Below are 24,055 nucleotides of genomic sequence, written 5' to 3'. Positions count from 1 at the left end.
CATGAATATCATTTTTCCACTTAGCAACCATAAAGCATGACTCTTACGTGTGACTTGAACACACGTAGCAAAACCTTGATCAGACTAATTTGAATCTCGACAGATGAGCACGTGGTGAGACAGAACATTTATGTAACCAGGCTCAATCTTCAAACACACTCGACACCTGCTGAAGAGATTTCCTGGCTGATACGGAATCTGCCTCCTGCCTTTACTGTGTTTGCTGAGCCTCACGTCATGACCAGAGTCTCCTGCAAACTTACAACATAACTGAACACAGCCATGTATGCTCACTGTGCGTGATTAACTCATTTAATGAAGCATGAGACATATGATTTGGAAACACTAATGGTTGTATATAAGCAATGCCAATATTTGCACAGTCTAGCATGAGGTTCAGTCTGATTAGATCTGGTTAAACATTTTCTCTTCTTCATGTTTGATCATTGTGATAAACAGATGTTAAAGTTCCTCTTCAAACATGTTTTAAAATCTGTAAAATCCTCTGCTATGATTAATATTTTAATAAAAGTAATCTAAATGAGGCCTTGTGCCCCGCCCACCACCTGCTGGCTCCAGGTTACCAGGTGAAAGAGCAGAGAGTATCAAGATGGTTAGAGGAGGAAACATCAGAGAGACTCAGCCACATGATTTTTTACAGGTTTTCTGATAATAGAGATGAAGAGTTGACTGTGTTTACCATGAGGAAGAGCGGCTTGTTGATGTTGGACAGGACGTGGATGGAGTTGGTGGTTACAGACTGAGCTCCAGCGCACCAGGCCAGAGTGTAGAGCCACGGCTGGCTGATCACATACAGGTTAGTGCTGATGTTCACTGACTGGTACTTACTGTAGGGAGAGAGAGGAAGGAGAGGAAGAAAGAGGTGTAATTTATCATAATGGCAGTATTAAATTCACCTCTCACACCCAACACACACACACACACACACACACACACACACACACACACACACACACACACACACACACACACAAACACAGTCCTCCATCTATCCATCTAAGTATCTTTCTCTATATCCTTGACTGCATCCTTTGAAAGTCTAATGATCATCTGCTAAGGTAAACAGAGAGATGAGTGGGAACAGAGGGAGACAAAGGGGGGGGGGGATCAATTTTCCATTAAGAGGAAGATCATATCTGAGAGGAAATTATTCTTTGTCAAATTATACCACCTGGAGTTATATAATCTTCTTATTGCCTCTGGTGGTGACGTCACACTGAGGGTCAGTTAATAATAGTTGTTGAAATAGTTTGTGAAATGTTGTGATCCATTTTTCATAATTTTTAAGTCATTTAACATCCATTTTCACAGACTGCGAGTGCTGTGAAAAGTTACATGAATATGAACATGTTGCTTATGTATCCGTACATTAGACTCTTTTTAGTCATTGTGGTCACTTCCATAAAGAAATCTTACAGGTACAGTATAGCACACTATACAAATGTAACCTTAATGATGCATTTAAAGCCGTCTCACAGTCCAACAATGTAACAAACTCTCGGTTTGTTGGTCTAATAGTCAGTAATAGTAAGTAAAAGTATTAAATTTGGGATGCACCAATACAACTTTTACTCTATGATACTAATACTTCAACTACCATTCAACACTGACACTGTCTTTTTCCAGACTTCAAATCCATATACCTGTTAGGAGTCATGTGAGGCCTGGGTCTACTGTGACACTAAGACTGAGTTAGCAGCTGATGACTGATAGTAGAATCACTGAATTCTAGCATGACACTGAAAAGAAACACTATTTCATATTGTTAGGTTATTCTATGAACATTAAATACTGGTCTGTATTGTCATCAGTACTGATCTAGCAAACTGAGTCAGGGCATACGTAACTTAAATTTCACTACTTAATGACTTACGTAAGGCTTTCTGTATTTATTTTTGATGAACTAAGTGAAAGTATTTTCACTAATACTGAAAATGTCTTGAATGATGCTCAACCCTGGTGTTGAGTTTGTCAGCAGTTTGTTGTCTTCCTCTTTAATCATCAGTAAATCACTTAACAAGTTACAATATAAAAGAATCACCATGTAAAGTTTGACTTCATACTTTAAACACGATGCTGAGCACAACTTTGAGACAACTCTTGTCTGTGTGTAACAGCGTGATTCATCCAACCAGGCATCTCTATCTAGTGACAAATACAGTGTCATCAAAGCCGATATTCCCATGTTCTGATGTGAGATCACACTGAGTATGAATCAACGTTAAGAGGGAAAACTTTCAGTGGACTGTGAGTTGTGTTAAAAACTGTCTGTGTGAGTCACTCTACCATTTTCTCGCCTCTTTCCTTCCAGATTGTTCTCCCACCATTTCTGTTTATGTACGAGTACCTCCCACCCATTTCTCTTGTACTACTTATCATCCTCTTCTCTTCTAAACCACCTCCTCTCATTTAAACTCCACTCATCTGTCTCTACCTCCTCCACTGCTTCTCCAAACAATTCTCTCCTCTACTGAATAACTTTCTCTTCTCTAGGTTTTCCTTTCCTCTATTTCTCTCCTGTCTCTTTCCTTTCTCTCTCCTCACTCCTGCCATGAACTTCACTCTCACCTGCCTTTAACCTCCCTGCTCTCCCTCCCCTCTGAGGTTGTTCTACAAGATGGAGTCACTGAGGACGTGGTAGTCATCTGTACCTAGAGTTACATAACTACACACACACACACACACACAGTTTGAAATGCTCACAGTGAAATGTCTAATTTCTCTCAGTAGGCATAAACGGGTGTTTCATGGTACATGGCTATGACTGTATAACTGAGTGCTTGGGTGTACTGTGTGTTTATATTTAGGAGTAGGACTGGGTAATTAACCTTAACTTAATCTTGCTTATGTCAGTTAATTCAGTTATTACTTTCCCCAATGCTGCATTCATGAACTGTCCCGTTAAATATTCAGTCACGTGCCTCCACCCTGTCCAACTAACGTTAGTTTGTGCTCAGTCTAAGTGAAGCTGGTGATATGGACGACACGAGTTAAAATGTAGTTTAGTTTTTTTTTCTTCAGGAATTAGATTGTAAATCTATTGTCTGATCCACACTCCGGAGCAAAAGGTGGAGGTAATGCACCAATAAGCTGAAGAATGCCAACCACCATAAAACAAGATAGAAGGGGAAGAAGAACGATGACACAAGTTCAACACGGAGCCTCAGGCTGCATCCACACTAATACATTTTAGTTTTAAAACGCATCACTTTTGCTACGGTTCCATCAGGTTTCCACTACTCCAGAGTATTCAAGCCCCTAAAACTGAGACTTTTGGAAATGGTCTATGAGCAGCAGCTGTGGCTCAGGAGGTAGAGTGGGTCGACTAATCAGAAGGTCAGTGGTTCGACCCCCAGCTCCTTCAGTCCCTATGATCCCCCTGAGCAAGATACCTTGAACCTTGGGCAAGATAGCTTCAATAATAATATAAATAATAATAACTTCAATAGGAGAAAAGAAGTGATATAAAAAGAAGCGAAACAAGAGATAACATTGACACTGCTTTCTACCCCTGGAGAGTAAAGGAAAAATAAGTGACATGACTGAGTGTGACATATTTTGTGTGTCTGTGCATGTGTGTGTGTATGTGTGTGTGTGTGTGTGTGTGTGTGTGTGTGTGTGCGTACCTGATCTGTTGTTGAGACATCGTGCTATAGTGCAGGTTCAGTCTGGTGATGTGGCCGTCTGTTAGTTCCTGAATAGAAGCTTTTTCCCCTGAAGTCTGCTGCAGCTCTGGGTCCACAGCCTGGACCAACTCCCTGTCCTCAGCTGGAAGCCACAGCACCTACACACACACACACACACACATGCATGCACGCACACGCACACGCACACACACACACACACGCACACGCACACACACACACACAAAATATTTCGTCACCACTTGCAACAAGGGAAAGCTCTTGAGGTTATTGAACACTGAGATCCAACATGGTGAACAGTGATCCAGGAAAAGGTTTGTTGAAATAATATATTCAAATAGTTACTCATTGATTATCAGCTAAGTCGTCCAACAAACAAACCCATAAACATATAATACAATTCACTGTCACTTTTCAAGTTACTGTTGAAGTGAAAACTTCGGCACAGTTACCTGTGAGGAGTTGATGTGGGCCTGCACCACCTGCAGAGTTGTGTTGATGTATGATTGACTGTAAGGATGTCCATACGGTGGCCTACGCAGGTCAAACAGCACTAGTCTGCCGCCACGGGCTGCTACCTCCAGAAACTGGGCCAGTGAGGGAACAGACTGGTTCTGGGCCTGCAAGCGGTCCACCTCAGACAGGGACGACACAGTACCAAATGGATCCCTCTGTAAGAGAGTGATGTTGAAAAAAAGATGCATAAAAGAAGAAAGAATGAATAAAGAAAACGGTGGATGGTGGACCTCAAATATGTGTGAAAATCTGTTAAAATGATCTATCACCTTTAAAAAGTTCAGCTATTTTCCAGGAAAAATCTGAAGTAGAGCCTAGAATGAGTCTCATTTATGATGCACAAAAAGAATGTGACATTCTCTGTGTAGGTGTTACAACTATTTCCAACTCATTATCATAACAGTTCACAACATCCATGTTATTTAAATGTAGCCATTCTTATATAAATATTGACTTTGTTATGTTTTTACATAAATTGAAGGATTCCTTTTTTCTCTCTAGAATCAGTAAATCTTTGACCCTAGAAGAATACAAAGGTCACATCCCAAAACGTGCATGTGCAGATTACTTGAAGGGATTGCTTTCACTCTTCACTCTCAAATTAAATTGCATCATTTCAATGCAATTGATCAGGGACATTGTGCATTTTAAAAATATGCATTTTCACATCATTTTGGACCACTACCATGACAATATTTATAAAAACATAACACAGTCTGTTGTTTGTCACAGTACATGCAGATATTAGCAAGAAGAAAAGTGAAACTAATATGCTCACTGATGAATTGAGCTCTATGTTCTGAAGTAGTCCTTTAAATTTTTGCGAGTGGTCACATACAACATGCATCATACAAAATAACATTGGTAAAACAAGACTTATAGTAAATGGATCTGGATCTCATTCTCCCACAGCGATGTGACAATGTAACAGCAAATGTTTGTTCAGCTTGTTTGTTCAGCTGGATGTCTGTAGACAGCTCACTTTCCCTGTGGCCACTAATCAGCTGACTGAGTTACTATAATGAGTCGATTCCTCTCTCTCTCATTCCTCTCACATAATTATTTTCTCTGACATTAACATTTTTCAGATTTTACTGTTTTTGAGCTCATCATCTGTGACAGATGTAACTCTTGGCTGTAATTCTCTCTGGTTTATTTCTAGATTTCTAGAAGCTGTGAACTCGTTTTCACTCGTGATGAATTTGGCAGCAAGTCACATTACATGAGTCTTCAGAAACTTAAACTGGACTAACGAAACACTTAAGGCTGATTAACTCTGACAGAACCACTATGGACAGACTTGAAAACACTTGTTGACTTGAAATAAAATATAAAATGTAAAAAATAATCAAACATCAGTAAATGTCAACATCAAGGTTTGCACAGTTACTGTAAAGATGGCAACCGGATATTTGTTTTCACCTAGCAACAATGCTGCATTTTGTGTTGAGAGACATAATGTACAAGATATGTTTTTTATTTACTTCAGAATTATCTCAGTGAAAAAACACATCTTCAAACATCACAGTTTTCAGGTTTTCAAGTCTCTAGGCTGCAATGTGTGTCATTCTCACTCCAGTGGGAAGTTCATTGTTAAGTGAAAATGCATATTTGTGTTCTGTTTAGCAAACCAAGCCTTATCTTGAAACAACTACAAGTTGTGTTTGTGTGTTTTTGTTAGTCTCACCGATAAGAACCAGTCGCCAGCATTCAGCTGCTGCAGCTCGGACCAGGTGAACATGGAGGCATCGAGGTGTGTCCGATTTGGGAAAACCTCAGCAACATTTGTGGTTCTCCTCAGAGTGGAGTCGTGCATCAGGAAAGGAACGCCATCATAACTACAGCGAGGGAAAGTGTAGGTCACAAACATGAGCAAAAGAGTAAATGAAGGGAGTCAAAGAGGATGATTAAAGTCACCAATATGTATTTGATGCTCCGAAGCATTAAAGTCTGGCTTTAATAAAGCCGTCTATTTTATTGATGAGCACATACACGCACATGAATAAGACAGATGTGTGTGTAAAAACACATCTGTTGGCTGTCGCCTTGATTAAGAGTGATATCAGTTATGTACATGCCCATAAATACACACACACACACGCTAACATCTCATTCTCACACACAAAAGGAACTAAAAGACTCTGCCAGCAGCATGAGATTAAGCTAACTTGCTAACGCTCATTCATGTCATGCTGCTAATCCCTCCATTTTCAGCTAATGGAAAGGCTAACGGCTAACTGGATTAGCATGGCAGTAATCACCTTAGCGCTGAGGGTAGCATGCTAGCATCTGATCTGTATAATTAGCACCGAGGCACAGACTGTTGGCCGACCGCTGCTCTGATCATTTTAGCAGCAGAACTCATGATGCTAGTAATTTGATCATGTCATTCAAAGATAACTGTGTCACCTTGAAACAGTTGTGAAGGTACATTTGAACAATTTGTTCCATTAGTCGTGCAGTTGCTAATCAAGGCTGGTTTGCTTGTACTTGTGAAACCTTATGATGCTATCAGCTGTTTTAGGATACATATTGCTCTATAGTTTACAGAAACATATTTCATGATCTTAAGTAGAGAAAGGCTGTTATCAAAAGTCATGACTTAAAATAATTAAAGTAGATGAGTAAATGACTACATCATTTAAGTGGGACCATCTGCTCAGTGATGTACATTTGACATTTACACAGGAGACCAACCAGTGTCAGTGGGTTCTATAATCCACAAAGACAGGAATTTCCATCTACACTTCTCAGGCCTGTGTAAACACAATTTAAAAAGGCATCCTGGGGAGTCCTCTAGTTATGTAAACATTCAGTGTTTCTCACCAAAATGAATAAAACAGGGAGCTGCTCAGTAAAACATTGTTTCATGGTCCTACTTCTGGTCAAAAGCTCCACAGGGTGTGTTTGCAGAGTTTGTTTTGAATTTCTTTTGCTTTGTTTTTTTAAAGTTTCCACAATGCATCAGGAAACCCAACAGAAAACTGACCAATGCAGTGATAAAACTTGGAGAACACCAAAACATACATTTATTTACTGTCATTTATTACTATTTAGTACAGGTGAGATCACTGATACCTGATGGTGACGTCAGTCTCCAGTCCTTCTCCTCCAGTCTCCACTGCCTTCTCAAACGACATCACAGTATTCTCTGGAGCAAGCTACAAACACACACACAATGAGACAAACGCATTCCCAGACTGACAATGCACATACACACACAACCACAAACACACACTGTCCATATCTCCAGATCTCATCAATGAAGCTAACATTATCATAGCCAACAGAAAAGATGGTTGATATTAGAAGTAAAACACAGACGTGTAACAGAGTTGAGACAGGTCCAGCTGTCACGGTTCAGTTCAGTCTTACCATTGGAGCTCCTCTGTGTCCGATAAGTCTTGGGGCTGGTCCCAGTGTTCCTGCTTCTTTAATACAGGGCGAGTACATTCCCAGAGGGACCAGGTAGAGAGAGAACAGCATGGACAGGTAGAGACCCAAGACAGCCACCTGACGCACTTAAGAGCACACAACACAAAGATGGTGGTTTCACAGTACACTGACTTAAAAATCAATCGTGTGAAAATGCAGTAAAAGTCGGGGTCACAGTATAAAGCTTATACTAGCTTACTGTGTCATTTTACAAGTTCAACCGAGATTTTTACTTTTTAATAATTTTTTTTTATATATATTGCAAACAAATGTACTTTATGCAATAGTTTACAGTTAGTTATATGAGCTGGAAACGCAATTAGTTTCACAACATTTTTCAACTACATCCTGAACTTTCCACATTCATCATTTTGTTTTTCACTGTTTTGAACTCGACTTATTTTTACTGAAATTACCTACACAAGGCTTCATACAAAATCTGTGCATCACACAGTTGACAAAAACTCTGCACACAGACACACACACACAGACAAGTCCACCTGCAGCATACAAACGAATCCAAAAACCAATAGTTTCACCTTCAAGCCTCTAAATATGGCCCAATGAAGGGTTACACAAGTTTGCTAGTGTAGAAATCAGAACTTAATCAGGATAATATACGGTAAATCTCTCCTGATAGGATCAACATAGTGGTACCAGCCATATGGGATACAGTTAGAATGACAGCCATCTGGTCAGGCTCAAAGCCGCCTGGGAAAACAGACTGAACTGGGACTTTCATAGTAGGGTCTCCAAAATGACATGATAAGTATCTTGACAATGATATCTATCGTTATAATTGTTCAAACATAGAACTAGAAACATAAAGCATATACAGGTTAGCTTTTAAAAGCTTGTTTTCTAATAAAACTTACATGCAAATCTCTTGTGTGTCTTTGGTCATAAAGAGTATAAGCAGTAGTAGTTACATTTGAAACTGAGGTAAGAAAGTTTTTTTTCCATTAAGTGAATTTATAGCTCACATGGTTATTTGCTTACACCACTAAAACGGGCTCATGTCTGGTTATTGCAGCACTTACTGGAATAAAATAAATCAATGTCAGTGTGAAAACCTAACGCTCTTTAATCAACATGTTGTATAGTTTTATTGATTACCTTCTCTGCCCTACTGCACGTCACCATAAAGAAAGAGAGAGTAGACCTGCTTGGTTTAAAATGTCAACAGGTGATCTTTGTTAGGCTCCATACTGTTTCCTCTCAGTGAGAGGTCCCAGCATGCATCAGCACAGACACAGGTACAGCTGCCATGTTGGCACCTGATTAGCTAACAAAACTGCCCAAAACCACTGACCACCTGTTACAGAGCTGATGAGATACAAAGAAAGAAAGAAAGAAAGAAAGAAAGAAAGAAAGAAAGAAAGATAGAAAGAAAAAGAAAGAAAGAAAGAAAGAAAAGCTAATTAGATCCTTTGGCAAATCTCTCTTTAAGTTATCTCCTTCCAGGAGAGACCCTCCTGACATGACTCTGCATCACTCGCCTCTGAATCACCATGGCAACCAGGGACAGTACCCATGGAGACCAAAGAAAGAAGAGAGATGCAGAGGTCAAAGCCATTCAGTGAAGAGGAAAAGGCAGCCAGACACACTGCAAGACAGAAGGAGTGACCAAAAGACGAGTAAAAAGAACAGATAAGAGAAGAAGTCAGAACGAACAAGAGAACAAAAAAAAACAGAAACAGAAAGCATCAGAGGGGCTGCAGTGGAGAAGACTGCAAAAAGGAGTAGGAAAATGAGACATTGATTTTTTGCTCAGAGGAAGTGGTGAGGGAGAAAGAGGGAGGTTTACAAGTGTATAATCCATTCCAGACAAGTGCGTCACACTGTTGGGGGGGGGGTTCAGTTCAGAATAGCTGTATTCCTGGTGGGCAGAGCAGCTCAGTACTACTACAACTGAGGCCTATAGAGCAGAAACCCTCCACTGTCTGCCTGAAATCACCCAATGTCATTTCAATAAGGTCCTCGAGGCCTTTCTCTCCTCTAGTTACTGCTGGAGTGAAGGAGAGCTCTCTCTCTTTCAGGTGTTTTGATGTACAGTTGGTGGCTAAGACATACACTGGTCTGGATTAAGACACAAGTACGAGTAAATCTAATCTAGCAATGAATAACACTTTTAGATATTATTTTAGATATTAATACTTGTTTTAATAATTACTCTAAACATATAAAATGGGATTTTTTTTTTCTCTTATTCATCCTGGATCAGCTGTCTACGTCACTTTTTACATGTTTTCCTGTTTTGTTTCCATAATAATCTATATATCTACAGCACGTAAGGCCACCTAAGCAAAACCATTTGAGGGAGGGGTGAATTTCTCATGTCCCACAGAGTTTTTCTCTGAACGGTATGTGCTAACACAGATAAGCAGATTAAATGTTTGATAAGATACATCTAGACCTGCTGCAAGTGGACTTTCAAGCAAAGACCCACCTAATTTCCAGCTAACAAACAAACACTAACAAGCTTGCTCACCTTTCTTGTTCATGCGGAAGAAGTGTAACGCTATGGGCCAGGAGAGAACTGCCATCAGTGAGACTGCAGCCACATGGAGGAACGGAGCTGTCACCTGAAGATAAAAAGAGGAAGAGGATGAAAATGTCAGCACAGTCTCATATATCCTAGTTACAGTTTGTATAAACACAGTAGCCACAGCATTGAGTTTACTATTCATACAATGTTTTTCTAATATAAAAAAACCCAGTAACCCTCTCCTGTGATCGGCTGGCATGTCAGGTTGGCTAACCTGCAGAGAGAGGAGAAGAGTTTTCCATTCTTTGCTCCAGAGGTCAGACAGGATGGCGGTGGCTGTGACGGAGAAGGCCAACGTCACCACGATGCCAGTCTGCCACAAACAGAGGATGACGAGAAAACACAACTTACTCAGTCAGTGTTTGTGTTTATTGATTGTGTGTGTGTGTGTGTGTGTGTGTGTGTGTGTGTGTGTGTGTGTGTGTGTGTGTGTGTGTGTGTACCTTGTGGCTCCAGTGAAGATAAAGCCTCTGACCCTCAGAAAGCAGACACACTGCCAGCACCTGAACAATGTTTAGATACTCATTAAATTTTGTTGCATAAAGCTGCTTCAAGTAAAACTCTCCTTGTCTCTTCTGAAACTTGAAACTTAATTTTCAATTGACTACAACATTCTTTATGAACTGAACATCATTGAAGAACAATTTATCTTATGATAAAACGTGTGGATATCTCATCACTGCTGTCAGTGTTAGTCTCATCTGTGTCTGTTTTTCTATTATTCTTACATAAAGTTCGTTACTAAGCAAACAACCTTGTAAATGTCACACGAAGTGCTGGGAGGGACAAGAGGCTAAACTGCACACATAGGTTTTCATGGCACATCCAGGGATTTGAACTGGTGACCTCTAATCTTAAAATGACACTGCAGCTTGGTTACAGAGGTAAGCAAACAGAGTATAATCAGATCTCTGAGTTTACTAGTGATTTGTTTTCAGTGTTCTTACCAACAGCAGGGCGATGTATGTGAAGAGAGAAGCGGCAACAACCAGCAGGACAAGAGACCAGGGAAACCAGAAACCAAGAGTCCCAAAGTTAAACCTGAAGACGCAAATGAAAAGCAGACATCAGACATCACATACAGTGTGCCTCATACTGTCAATCACGTTTGATTGATGGGTTGGTCACATTCATTCACTGTTAGGATGATCAGTTCACTCATTCCTTTATTTCATTTCTTTAGTCTACAGACTTCAACTAACATGAGTGTGTGTTTGCCAACATGCAACATGTACGAACAGTATTCAATGTGTGTGTGTGACCCACCAGTCAAAGTCGTTGTAGTCGTTCTGAGCTTCACTCCAGAAATAGAGGAATAGAAAACTCAGGAAGAAGGTGAGGATCAGGAGGCCAAAACTCCCACACTCCACCTGTAACACACACACACACACACACACACACACAAATATTATGCTTCATCTTACCACATAGGTCACCAGCTTGAGTGCATTAGAGTAAAATGGGGAACATACAAAATATTAAATAATTCTGAAATTCATGTACGTTTTTCAAAAATTGTATTTTTCACTCACATTGTAAAAACTGATATCATAATGAAAAAATAGTATTACATTCAAAGCGAATGCAAAATAAGTATCTTGACTAGTGCTCTGTATGTGTTTATTTTATTATCATTAAGCTAAATTATTCCATTAAGCTTAACAAGGCTGTAGTCATGGTGATCTATAGTCAAAATAACCTTTTTTTACATGTTTATAGTGATAATTTAAGGCAAGACAGCAACTCACTGATGCTACACAATCTAGCAGATACAGAGGACGTCAGTCGTATTACACAGTGCATATGAAAGCAGTATATTTTGATACTGGCTGACAGAGTATGTGCTGATATATTTTCAGAGAAAAGCAATAACTGACTGTTGGAGTCAGCAGGCCGGACGAAGGAAAACTGGCTGGGGAATCGATACTGTCTGCACAATCAGCAAACTAACCCAACTCAACAAACTGCTTATAGGGGGTGTGTGTGTGTGTGTGTGTGTGCATATGTATGTTCGTGTGATTATTTACTATTAGTCCCACATGTGTGTATGTGTGCGTTTGTGTGTATGGGATGTATGAGGTTATCACCAGATAAACCAGCAGCTACACAGTGGCTTTGGTTATAGCAGCTCATTATTAACCGGCTTAGTTTTAATAGTAGAGTGTGAAGATAAAAGGTATGTCTTAACAATCTGGTTATCTTTCAGGTTGTTTTTCTGTTCTTGTTGACAAAACAAATTTAACTGTATGTTTCCTCAAGAGGGGAGATGACGAAGTAAGCGGCAATCATCACGATAGGCTGCTTAGTTATCAAAGTATTGTTAGCTATCACACATAATACACATGCATGTGCCTGCACAGGTGTATAGGTGTGATACTTATTTGTACTTATCACAGACGCACATACATACACGTGAGACTTTTAGCAAATAACCACATAAGCATAAGTACGTGCATCTTGTCCGCTTTGTCCTCCCAGTGCGTGTGTGTGTGTGTGTGTGTGTGTGTGTGTGTGTGTGTGTGCGCACCTTGCTGCAGCAGCACTCTCCTGGTTGTGCCCGGGCTCTTTGATATCGTCTCCATTGGCAACCATAGAGGCCGGCCAGGCAGGAGACAAACGGCTGGTGTTCATATCTGGAATCAACCAATTAAATAAACATCAGTTACCGGAGAAGAGCATCAGACGTTTATCTGAATAAACTGAGACCTAAACCCACAACATTATTAAAAACACTTAAACTACAGTCATTGAGCAATATATTGTCTGATTGATAAGTTTTAAAAAATGAACATATTAGAGAATTTAAGGATGAAGTGTTCCGGTGGAGCTTGTTTTATCAGAGCTAGAGCACTGGAAACTAAATAAACTGATGAAATTGAGCCTTCGGTGTAAAATTTCTGTTCTGACAGCAGGTTCCATTTTGGATCTGATTCATGATTGATGAAATACAGAAATTCACTGGGCTCTCAGGCTAAAGAATCTCTTATCAAACCTCATAATGCTTTTTAATGTGCAATGTGAAAAAAACATTCATGTAGCAGCTCCTATGTTTTAGCAGGTGCTGACTGTCAGACATCACTGATGGTCTGGCTGACTGAGATCTGAAATGTGCTCTGTCATCTGAAGAGGCCAGAGAGGAGATGCTTCTGTAGTGAACCGACTGAGCTGCCTTTCCCAGTTAATCTTTTATATCTTGTAGACAATTATATATATCAACCTAATGGTTCTGAACCAGGACCTCAAGTATTGAAGGAAGTATTTTATGAAAAATAAGGCGTGGAAAACATAGTAGATTTAATGTGTCAGAGACATATTCCATCAGAATGTCTTAGCTTCTGTTGCTCATTTCATTTTTCAATTTCAATCAGATCACTGAGTTTTAGTTATTTTTTAACTTTAATCACAAATGGATGAATCAAAATTGATTGGATAATGTGAAAAAGGGGTCAGATTCTATTATCAGATTTGCTTCTGGGTTTATATTGAATCAAACCCAACTGTACCACTGGGTTTCATAATCATATGGTAGTCAAACCAATTTGTCACAAAAAATAGACAATTGGCCTCTTTAGATGATGCATTCAGGCTGTCTCTGTACCGTGACTCATCCTTCAGCCCAGACACAGAAAGTAGGCTGCTGTACTTCAGAACAAACAGTTCTCCAAAGTTTGTAGATCAACCTGAGTAACCAGGACATTATTTGGAGATACAGTATTACTGCAGATTTTTTATTTCAATGTCATTTTAATTGTAATTGAATTAGAGTGGTGGCAAAAGAATCTCAAAACCACACCAACTCAAATGTGCTCAAAAGAAGTACTGTATCTGCAAGGCTAGACAGAGGACAGGAGGATAAAATGTTTTTTCGTTTGATTGTTTTATCTTGTGACAGATTACAGATGGTCACTCAACACACTTTTACTAATTGCAGTTTAAATAACAAGCAATCACGAAGCAATGTGAATCTATACACAACCTGATGACCGTTACCTCCATAGTTACTGCAACAGTTTCCACAGCAACCAATAGCAAAGTCATGCATTATGATAGGTTACAGAACTTTAAAAACTGTAAAAGAGAAATTAGGCTGTTTATCAGAAAATAAACTTGGTGGTGATGTGTGTTGTTCTGTACCTTTGCAGCAGCTGCCGCCGCACCACCTTTAGCTTCCCCAGCTTCAGTCTGGTCACGGGCATACAATCACCCACAGCTCGGCATCACAGAAACAGAGAGAGAGAAGGAGAGGAGGGGAAGAGTAGAGAAGTAGAATAAAGAAGGGACAGGAAAGAGAGAAGATAGTGGGGAAAAAAGGTAGAACTCCTCGGTTCACTACTTTCACCTAGAAGGAGAGAAGAAAGTTTGAATCAATTTAAAGTGTATTTTTAGGAAAACTAGACTCAGCAGGATTCAGTGTGTGTGTATGTGTGTGTGTGTGTGTGTGTGTGTGTGTGTGTGTGTGTGTGTGTGTGTGTGTGGCAGTGGAGTCCTGTTTTATTCCTGTGGCCTGCTTAAATTAAAGCAGAGGATACAGATACTCTCAGAGAAACACACTGTGTAACTACACATTCTTAAATCATTATCACAACTCTTCCACAGGTTTACGCCATCTGCTTTTTATATTGGTCCTTACCCTTGCTTTTTTAAATGTACTTATTCCCCTCAGTTCATACAGGCTCTTCCTCTGAATCCAGTATGGGAGTACATGATTTTGTGATTTATACATTATCTATTCAGTTTCAAGGTCAACCGGTTCATGACATTTTAAAGCATATAAATGAATAAATAGTGGGTTGGTTGGTTCATAATAATCTCATTGATTGATGATTCTTATAACGTGTGTTTCCCCATATCTGCACACGATACATAATGTATAGTTATATGAGAGAGCAGAATAATATATGTAGTGATTTCTGCTTTATGCAACAGTTTCTGACACCTCTACAACAGCAGCAGCCCTGTGGTTTAATAAAAATAGTTATGCAACAGCTCTATATCCACTGCTCCACTGAACCAAATACCACAGCCACACAGCAATCAACTGGTGAATCAGCCAACTGGTGAAGCAGGCCAGTCAATCAGCCAATAAGTGAAACCCCGGAGTGTACCAGCCCTCCTTGGTTTACACATTATATCAAGAGCCAACAGCAAGTCTGTAATGTGTCACAAATATATCTAAGCGCTCATTTCCTCCCTGATCAAGTTCAGACCCAGTTAACTGCTGAGCTTCCTCGTCTCTGTAGTTCTCCTAATGGTGATCCTGATACCTTACAGACCCAGATTGGTGGCCTAAATCTACTTAATGTAGGTCCAACAACAGCTTTTAACAGTTAATAACAAAGAGGTCAGTCTCACGGTTAAGTACACACACTCCATCTATTGGCTGGTGTGAACTAGTTTGGTCATAAGCTTCAGGATGTACGATTTCAATTAAGAGAAGCAGATTAGCAGTGATGGTGGAAGTGTTTTCTAACACTGATGTCATAATTATTACATGTGCACTGTGTGTCTCCGTAACAGGATATAGTTGTATGGGTGAACCTGGTGTTAGAGGCTGACAGATGGTAAGTACACTGTTGTGATGATCCCACACACACTGACTGCGTTGCTTCGATACATCAGGACTGAATAATAGATGCTGCTGTCTGTAGCTGCTTTGTTGGTTGTCTCTTCAATAAGCAACAACCTGATATAGAAATGTGTCTGATATCAGCTTTTTTGTCAAGAAAATTTACTGGGGTTGGGGCTCATAACTTTTTCACTCATAAACTTAAAGCTTAAACTGCTAGTTACAAGAGTTACAAAATAAAAAAATTGCATTTAATCGTTAATGAAAGATTTATTTCAACTGGTTACAAACTAGAAAATAAAATAAGTTCTGAAACTAATCATAGGCAGATCATCATCAAATACTTCATTGCTGATACTTTTCGGGGCTCAACAGATCCCACTGTCAGGTCTGTTGGGGTTGTTTGTTTTTCATATTCCTCTTGCACATGGGTCAGTGTTTTGGTTGCCTGCCAGAAGCTCAAAATTGAACATAAGCCACATTTTTATGATAAAACTGTTTAGCTTGGTCATTTTTAACTATTTATCCTCCCTCCTGGACGATTTTTAACGTGAAAATGTTTTATTCAGTGTTTTTACTGGTTTTAATCACCTGGTCTATTTGTTTTGGAGAGGAGACCTCTGTGTATAATTCAACTTCTGGTAAAGACCTCTTCAACGACTGACACTGAGGGAACCCTAACTAGGACAAGCTGATGGCAATGATGGTAATGATGGTGACGACATCAACTCCCATGATACTACGCTAGGTCACCAAACTCCGTCTTTTGTTAGTGTTTGGATTGAGAGATCCCTAGTGGCAGAAAATTGCATACTGTGCATTTAAATTTAAAACTGTCTCATTTATATAAAAGATAATGAAGTTGGCAAATCATTAAGTTTCAACAGTTATCAAATTGGCACTGTTATCACAGCTGACAGTACCATGACAACAGTACTACACATATATTCTTCTGTAAAAACATGCAACCTTAACATTTAGTTTTGAAAAATTATTCTGCTTTATTCTATACGCCAACTTGCATAGCTTGCGGTTTGATCCAAATCCATGTATAAATGATCCATTCCATTCTGTTCTACTCTTGTATATAATAATACATTTATTTGTTAAAATCAACTGTAATCTATTGTATCCCAATCTATCCTGTATAATTTCTGTTCATTTTGGTTCTATTTTGTCTGTATCTCTGCCACGAGACGACCAGGCCGATTCAACCAGCCAAGTCATCACACGGCTGCCATGGCAACTGTGACATCAGATCTGTTATTATGACTGCTGAGAAAAGGATGAAGGGAGGTGGGGTAAAAAAGAAAGAACCAGATGGAGTAATAAAGGGAGAGACTGAAGAAGTGAAAATGTGTGAGAGAAATTACCATCAGGCGTTATCTAAGCTGTTATGCACTAAATACAAAACCACACATATTCTGCAGGGTGACAGTTCTCCCTTTACACTATGGTCCACACATACTCTAGTAATATGAGAGAGACATCAAATACAGAGTGTGAGAAATAAACGAAAACAGAGAAAATGACACAAGATGGGTGTGATCAGCACCCACATACTGACATTCAAATAAAAGTGAGATAGCTGAAGTTTTTTGTGAATAACAATGTCAGCCTGCAGACAGGTCTAATCTATGACTGTGACAGGGACTTGGGAAAATGAGAGGAATGACAAGAGGAAAACAAAGTGAGTGAGAGATCAAATGTTGATTAAAGCAGATTAAGAGAGAAGAGGGTTGTAAGACGCAGTAAAGACTTCAGGTGCAATAAGAGATAATAGAAAGAAAAAAAGGACACAAATAGAAGGTAGCAAAAACAGAGTCATTTAGAATAGACCGATGCATTATTCAGTCATGTGACCAGACAGGAAATAACTGGCTGGGTTCAACCATTAACAAGACACCAAAGTCTGACTATCTACCCTCATGTCTCTGCTTTTATATTTATTCATATAAAATGAACCGGAATCACAGGATTAGATTCAATGTGCTAATTAGTTCTCCAACTGTCCTACACCCAAGATATTTAATCTACTGTGATGAATGAATAACACAACCATGAATACCTCACATTTAAGAAGCTGCAAAAAAAGACTGATCAAAGTAGAAGATCAATTAATTTTCAACAAATTGATTAACTGACTATCAACCTAACTATTTCATCTATACACACATCATCTACCTGCCCCATCTGACCATTTAATAAGTAGAGCGTATAATGATGTGACATTAAAAGTGATCTCAGAGGAAGTTAGTCCTGATTTGAATCTTGACAGCTGTGTTTTGTCAGTGAGCACGTGCAAGTGTCAAAAAGTGTATGGATAATTTGAAGTCTAAAGGTTATTTCAAACTGGAAACTTATCTGACACCAGCTCAGTTACTCAAATCACAACAGAAATACTTATTACTGTTTTAATCCTGACTGATGCAAAAGTTCACAATATTTTTGATACTGACCTGCGAAAAAAAATCTGGGCTGTGATAACATGTTTATTTTGAGTTTTTACTGTATTTCTTATGTTATAAAATACTAGCTGCTTGCTGGAGAACTAGACAAAAGGGGCTCCTGAATTAGGGATTTATGCATTCCTGCTCCAAAAGTGATGAAAGCCACTTCTTTGTCTCCATTGTGTTTGGTGATAGTGGTGGTAGCTATTGTAAATGTCTCCTGTCACGCTGTAGTCAGTTTCTTTCTAAAGGCTTATTAGTAAAGAATCAATTGTGTTTTGGCACTATAGTTGCAACAATTAGTCAATTATCAGAAAATGAATCACCGACTTTTAACGAACAGTTAATTGTTTTGGTATTTCTTTCCACACAATAATACCATTGCTAGTTACACTTCCCAAATCTGTGCTCTCCTTTGTCACCTATCACTGTAAACTGAATATCTTTGGGTTTTAGACTGTTGGTCAGTCAAAACAAGACATTTGAAGATGTTACCTCAGATATTCTATTAATTTATTACAGAACAACTAATCTAAACTAATTAACTAAGAAAATGAGCAATAGATTAACTGATAATGAAAATAATCATTAGTCGTTGCCCTATTTAGCACCAGACTCGTGTCTCTCACCCAGGGAACTGTCAGACCACTTTAGACTGTTGAGAGTGTTTCTCTTTACCTGCCAATACGAGTGCAACTTTTTCCTCACTGTATTACAAACTATGGCTCTGCACCTAAAGTGGGTCAGATGTATGACAGCTGGTGGCATGAAAAGAGCAGTGACACACTTTGAGCCCCTGGAGATAACAGGACAGTACATTTCTTAAATTTAGGCTGAGTAGGTTTCAAAACCCCTGCTGGCCATGAAGGGGACACAGACAAAGATAGCACAAAGAGGAAAGAGGGAAGGAAGGAAAGAAGAATAGTATAAGAATAGAGGAGAAACCACCAAAAGTCCCTCTATCTTTATCTTTTTCCCTCAGCCTTTGCATCTAATCCTTCATTGTCCATCTGTCTTTTTCCCCTACTTCACTGTTTCACTTTATCTCTCTACTAATTGTCTTAGCCTCAGTTTTTCTTCCATCCTCTCTTCCCCTGTCCATCTGTCCGTTCCTCTTTCTCTCTGAACAGCCTTTGGACACTGGCCAGTAATCTAACAGCTTGACATCAGCCTACATGACTGGACAGCTCTTGATTCAGCCAGCTCTTCACAGGGAGAGCCAAAGGCAGCTAAGGTCAGCTGTCCTCAAACTTTTCTATTCACCTGTGAGTGTATTTATAGAGGACAATTTAATGTACAATGATACTACAGAAATGTTCATCAAAAAGTTCCATTGTCAGCTAAAACAAGCTAAGACAATTTATACCAGACATCAAACACAAGCTGTAAACTGGTCCGCTGCTCTGAAAGTGCCTTCTCATTTGATGATGTATTTAGTAATACATTAATTAACAAGTACCAAATATTCTACTTCACTGTCTATGGGAGTGTCCAAAGATCCAAAACCTTTGGAAGGATGTTGTAAGATGTTTGTCAGAGGTGTTTAATACCAAAATCCATTTAAATGTCAAACTGTGTGCTTGGAATATATCTGAAGGACTTTATACAAACATCAAAACAGACTAAACTCTTTGGACTTTCCTCAGGCCAGTTGGGCCACTGCACAATGTTGGAACAGTATGGATGCTCCATCATTGAGAATGTGGATAAAGGAGCTTTCGGACTGTGTCGGTCTGGAAAGACTTATATAGCTACTTGCATAGCTAACCAAGTAGAAAGACTTTCTATCATAAAAGATTAAATGTAAGCCTTACCTAAAGGAAATTGTCAACTATTGGAGGGAAATCATTCTCATTCATCATCATTACTATTATTATTATTATTATGTGTGAGTGTATGTGGTTGTGTGAGTATGTGTCATGTAGGTATTTTCAATAACAATCGTTGTATTGTTACTGCATGTTACAATCTGTATGGGACGTGATAAGAAAATGATAATAAAGATATTGAGAAAATGTTTATATTATAATGAAATGAATGAAAACAAATGCCCCCTGCTGAGGTGCCCTTGATCTGCACTGCTGCACTGTGACATCTGACCTCCAAGGGAAGGGCAACAATCAACAAAGCACCATTCACTGGACCCACTTTATGTTTAGTAATTGGGGGCCATAATAAACCCAATTAACCACACTAGTGTAGAAACCATTAACATGTCATAACCTCTGAACTTAGAGGCCTCAGCAGAGTTTAATGTTCTCACAGGAGCAGAGTACAAACTATCTTCAGAAAAGAGAGAAAAACCCGACAAAACACAAAGAGCACAAGACACGTGAGGCAGAACCCTGGGTAACTGAAGCTGTGAGCCAACAGCTGTAACAACTGACCCACTGCAGAACCACGCAGCAACATGATGCAGGTAGGAGTCAGTGTTTGACACTGCTCAGATCCCAGTGAGAGATTTCCTCGGGTCCCACAGTGACAGAGGAACAGACAGAGGGAGAGATGGGAGCTTCATTTCAATTGAACACAATCTAGAGAGCACTGTAGAATCTATCCATCCCCACTCCCCAATACTGTAGAAAATTATTACAGAGAACAGAATATAAATCCAAGACAAAACTGAAATATATGTTCCTGAATTAGAGTCAGTATACAAGGTCATCAGAATCAACAGAACTTTAACATCCTTAAGTATCACAATCATGGACAGAAAGCAAGAATAATCACCTGTTTAATAACACTCTGCAGTATAGGTCTAAACTCTCAGCTACTGAGCCAGGAAAACAAGAGAGGGTGTTTTTCATGACTGTTCCAGTTTCCACGAGCCTTGTTCAACTTTTCCAAAAGGACGGATTGTTGAGAAAGTGTTCAGTGAACAAAGTCTTCCTTTCTCCTCTGCTGAGACCAAGGACTTGACAATATTTAGGTCAAACACAAAAGGCAAATTCATCATTTGGTGCCTTGATGATTGAGAGCGCTGCTATGTCAGATTAAAGGTTCCATAAACAAGATTTTAAACAATATACATAGCAGCAAACAAATATTTTCCATTTAAAGATAAGCCCTATACCAGAAAACTGGTCTGTCTGCTCTATCAGTGAGTACAGATCACCCTTTATTCTTTACCATTACCTCCACCAAGGAGGTGGAGGTTTGTTTGTTTGTCAGCTGGATTTACACCAAACTTGGTGGAGAGATGGGTCATGGGCCAGAGAAGAGCACATTCAATTCTGACAGTGATCCAGTTAAAGGGGCAGATGGAGCTTGATGTAAACAGGCATATTAATTGACAGATGTGTAGGATTTTTTATTGAGTATGAATTTGAATTTCTTTTCTGAAGTCTGGTGTGTGTTGTTTGACATTGTCCTTGTCAGAGGTCTGTGCTGTGCTCATTATATATCTGTACCTCAGCACCATTAAGAATTAGGGTTTTCTCTCAATGTGTCTTCCAAGGTTTTAAATAAATAAATGAAACAAATACACACACACACACACACACACACACACACACACACACACACACACACACACACACACACACACACACACACACACACACACACACACAGAGTGGCTTAACAAACCTTGGTTTGTGGCTTAACAAACCAAGGAGTCATAAAGAATCTGAAAAGAATTCTGGAGGAAGTAGTTTGGTTGATCCTCAGTGTACCAGCAGCAAGACAGACTAACCAAGTGGACTGTCACAAACCTGCAATAAGTTAATTTTTAAATATTTTAATCACAAAACTCTGCAGCAACACTGCCACACCAAAACAACTCTGCTCTTGTGGGTGTGAACACGGCTTTCACCATCAAAATGTTACAGGAGCTGTAGCTGAGCTGTCTTACATCTTCATCTCTGGATGATGTGGGGAACGGAGGCAGCTGGGTAGAGACAAGGTTAGCAATCTGTCATGTTTCACTTGCCTGCTCAGCTCCATTACATCTGACAGGATCACCGACTGCCTTGTATCCCTGTCAAGGACTGAATCATAACCCAACAGGACGGAGTACAACTGGAAATATGGCACTTCATTTACATGCACCTTTCCAGCATCCAGAGAGGCTAATGCAGAGCCAGACTACCATAACACTGACATGCTGTTCTTTGGAAACCAGTGAGAGATATTTCACTGCTTGGGTGTTTAGCCGTTTTAAAAGTAATGCAGAAACTGTAGTGGTACATCCAAGGTTACAGTGCAAACCAGAACAAATCGTGGGTTTCTGGTGGAGATTCACCAAAATGTGAAGGAATAATAAACTAAAAAATGGAGCTACATCTAATTCATCATTACGGAAACACTCCACATTCCACTGCACACAAGTATGTCGCTGTGTATTCAATTCTGCACCCAGTGTCCACTTCATTATCAGATCTAATTTGATTCAATATAATAGCCTACAAAGTCAACCTTTGTGATGTCTGTAAGATTTAGTTATTTTTTTCTTTTGACACTGTCATTGAGGTGTTAAATTATAAGTTTTAACATTCGTTTTAACGTCATTGTGATGGTGTTATACTGGACTGTCGAGAGGTGTTTCTAATATTCTGCCCCCCCTCATGTGTGTAAATAACGAGGACAAAAAAAGAAAAACACCCCTCAATGCAATGCAGTTCAGTAGTAACACCACCTGTAACTATGAACTCAATACTAAACATATATAACATACTCCATTATTTCCATAAGGATCCAGGTAGTGGACACAAAATGTACATAAGTAAGAATACAATCTACAGAGAGTTTAATCTGCAAGATCCAGAGACTCCCTCATGTACATCAATGTGCACACAAATAACTTGAACAATATGAATTACCCAATTCCTGTACACAGCAGCTGGTGAGGTGCAATACTACCAAAAGACAAACCTTATATGAACTTCAGTTCAGTGCAAATATACTGGCTCTATTTCATCAACTAAGAGATCGACATTTCTCAAGAGAAAAGTTTCACCATACATACTGGTTTTCATTATTTAAAAAACATTGTAGATTTCAGTTCTACTCCAGGTTATCAGGTTATGAAGGTGTTTTCAGACTGACACAAACAGCTCACAGAGACATTATGCCTGAGAGCAGGGGTATGTCAGAGTTATGTTAGCTATATAAGCTAATTGGCCCAAGTCGAATAAATTGACTCACCCTAACAATGCATGTGTCTACAGTTACATGTGTTTATGTGCCTGCACTTGCATGTTTGTATACAAGTAATGTTATAATAATACCTTTTTGTAATGTGTTTAGCTCAGACCTGCAGTCATTTCAGGACAAGGAGGGAGAATAATAAGAACATGGAAACACCAAAAGGTAAATCGAGCAAACAAGATTAACTTGGCAGCAGAGTGATGGAAAATGTCTGATGTAAAGAACACGACACGGTTTGTCAGCTAAGTGGCACTTAACAGTCTTACGACTTCCGTTTAGTCTGTGCAAAGGGTTTTTCTTCAACAATGACGGCAGCAGCTTGCAACTGCAGCGACACAGGTTTGAATCTCCAGAGAGTTTGTGCAGTGCCCTTCAAAAGAGGCACTTAATCCCTGCTGCTCCTGAGGAGCTGCACCACTGTGGTTTCAGGATGTGAGTACGTACAAGATTAGCTTAAACTTTAATGATCCCCTTGGGGGGAAAGAATAATAGATGTATGAGTTGTGAAGCAGCTCAGTACTGAGAAAGAAATATGTGAATGTAAAAAAGATTTAGAATATATTGTTTGGTAAAAGATGAACAGAAATTTCTGGAATCTGAGTGAGACTACAGTGGATAAATAAACACAAGAGAGCTCTTCAGCTTTATTGCTTTGCATGTGAATTGACACAAGCTAGAAGGAAATAACCCAGCGAGTTACTGCGGTCCCAACACGCATCTTGTTCTG

General features: G+C 39.3%; 1 protein-coding gene across 2 annotated transcripts in view; it reads right to left on the bottom strand.

Annotated features, from left to right (window-relative positions):
- The window catches only part of LOC111652355 (glycerophosphodiester phosphodiesterase 2-like), a 42,774-nt gene that overhangs the window by 9,268 nt on the left and 9,451 nt on the right, over positions 1-24,055 (bottom strand). For both annotated transcript variants that reach the window (XM_087172996.1, XM_023402600.2), the window contains exons 2-14: positions 14,299-14,503; positions 12,692-12,797; positions 11,431-11,534; positions 11,112-11,205; positions 10,608-10,667; positions 10,379-10,477; positions 10,108-10,201; positions 7,557-7,702; positions 7,260-7,342; positions 5,869-6,019; positions 4,118-4,336; positions 3,648-3,805; positions 701-848 (exon numbers count right to left, since the gene is read on the bottom strand). In XM_087172996.1, the coding sequence (XP_087029122.1) occupies positions 701-848; positions 3,648-3,805; positions 4,118-4,336; positions 5,869-6,019; positions 7,260-7,342; positions 7,557-7,702; positions 10,108-10,201; positions 10,379-10,477; positions 10,608-10,667; positions 11,112-11,205; positions 11,431-11,534; positions 12,692-12,797; positions 14,299-14,360 (1,524 nt within the window). In that variant the 5' untranslated portion in view covers positions 14,361-14,503. The remainder of the gene's footprint in view (positions 1-700; positions 849-3,647; positions 3,806-4,117; positions 4,337-5,868; positions 6,020-7,259; positions 7,343-7,556; positions 7,703-10,107; positions 10,202-10,378; positions 10,478-10,607; positions 10,668-11,111; positions 11,206-11,430; positions 11,535-12,691; positions 12,798-14,298; positions 14,504-24,055) is intronic.

Source organism: Seriola lalandi, unplaced genomic scaffold, assembly GCF_002814215.2.
Source record: "Seriola lalandi dorsalis isolate HSWRI2012SDOR001 ecotype SW California unplaced genomic scaffold, Sedor1 jcf7180002053950, whole genome shotgun sequence".
In the NCBI taxonomy this organism is placed as follows: domain Eukaryota; kingdom Metazoa; phylum Chordata; class Actinopteri; order Carangiformes; family Carangidae; genus Seriola; species Seriola lalandi.
The sequence above is the reverse complement of the archived record's forward strand: the minus strand, read 5'-3'. Positions and strand labels throughout refer to the sequence as shown.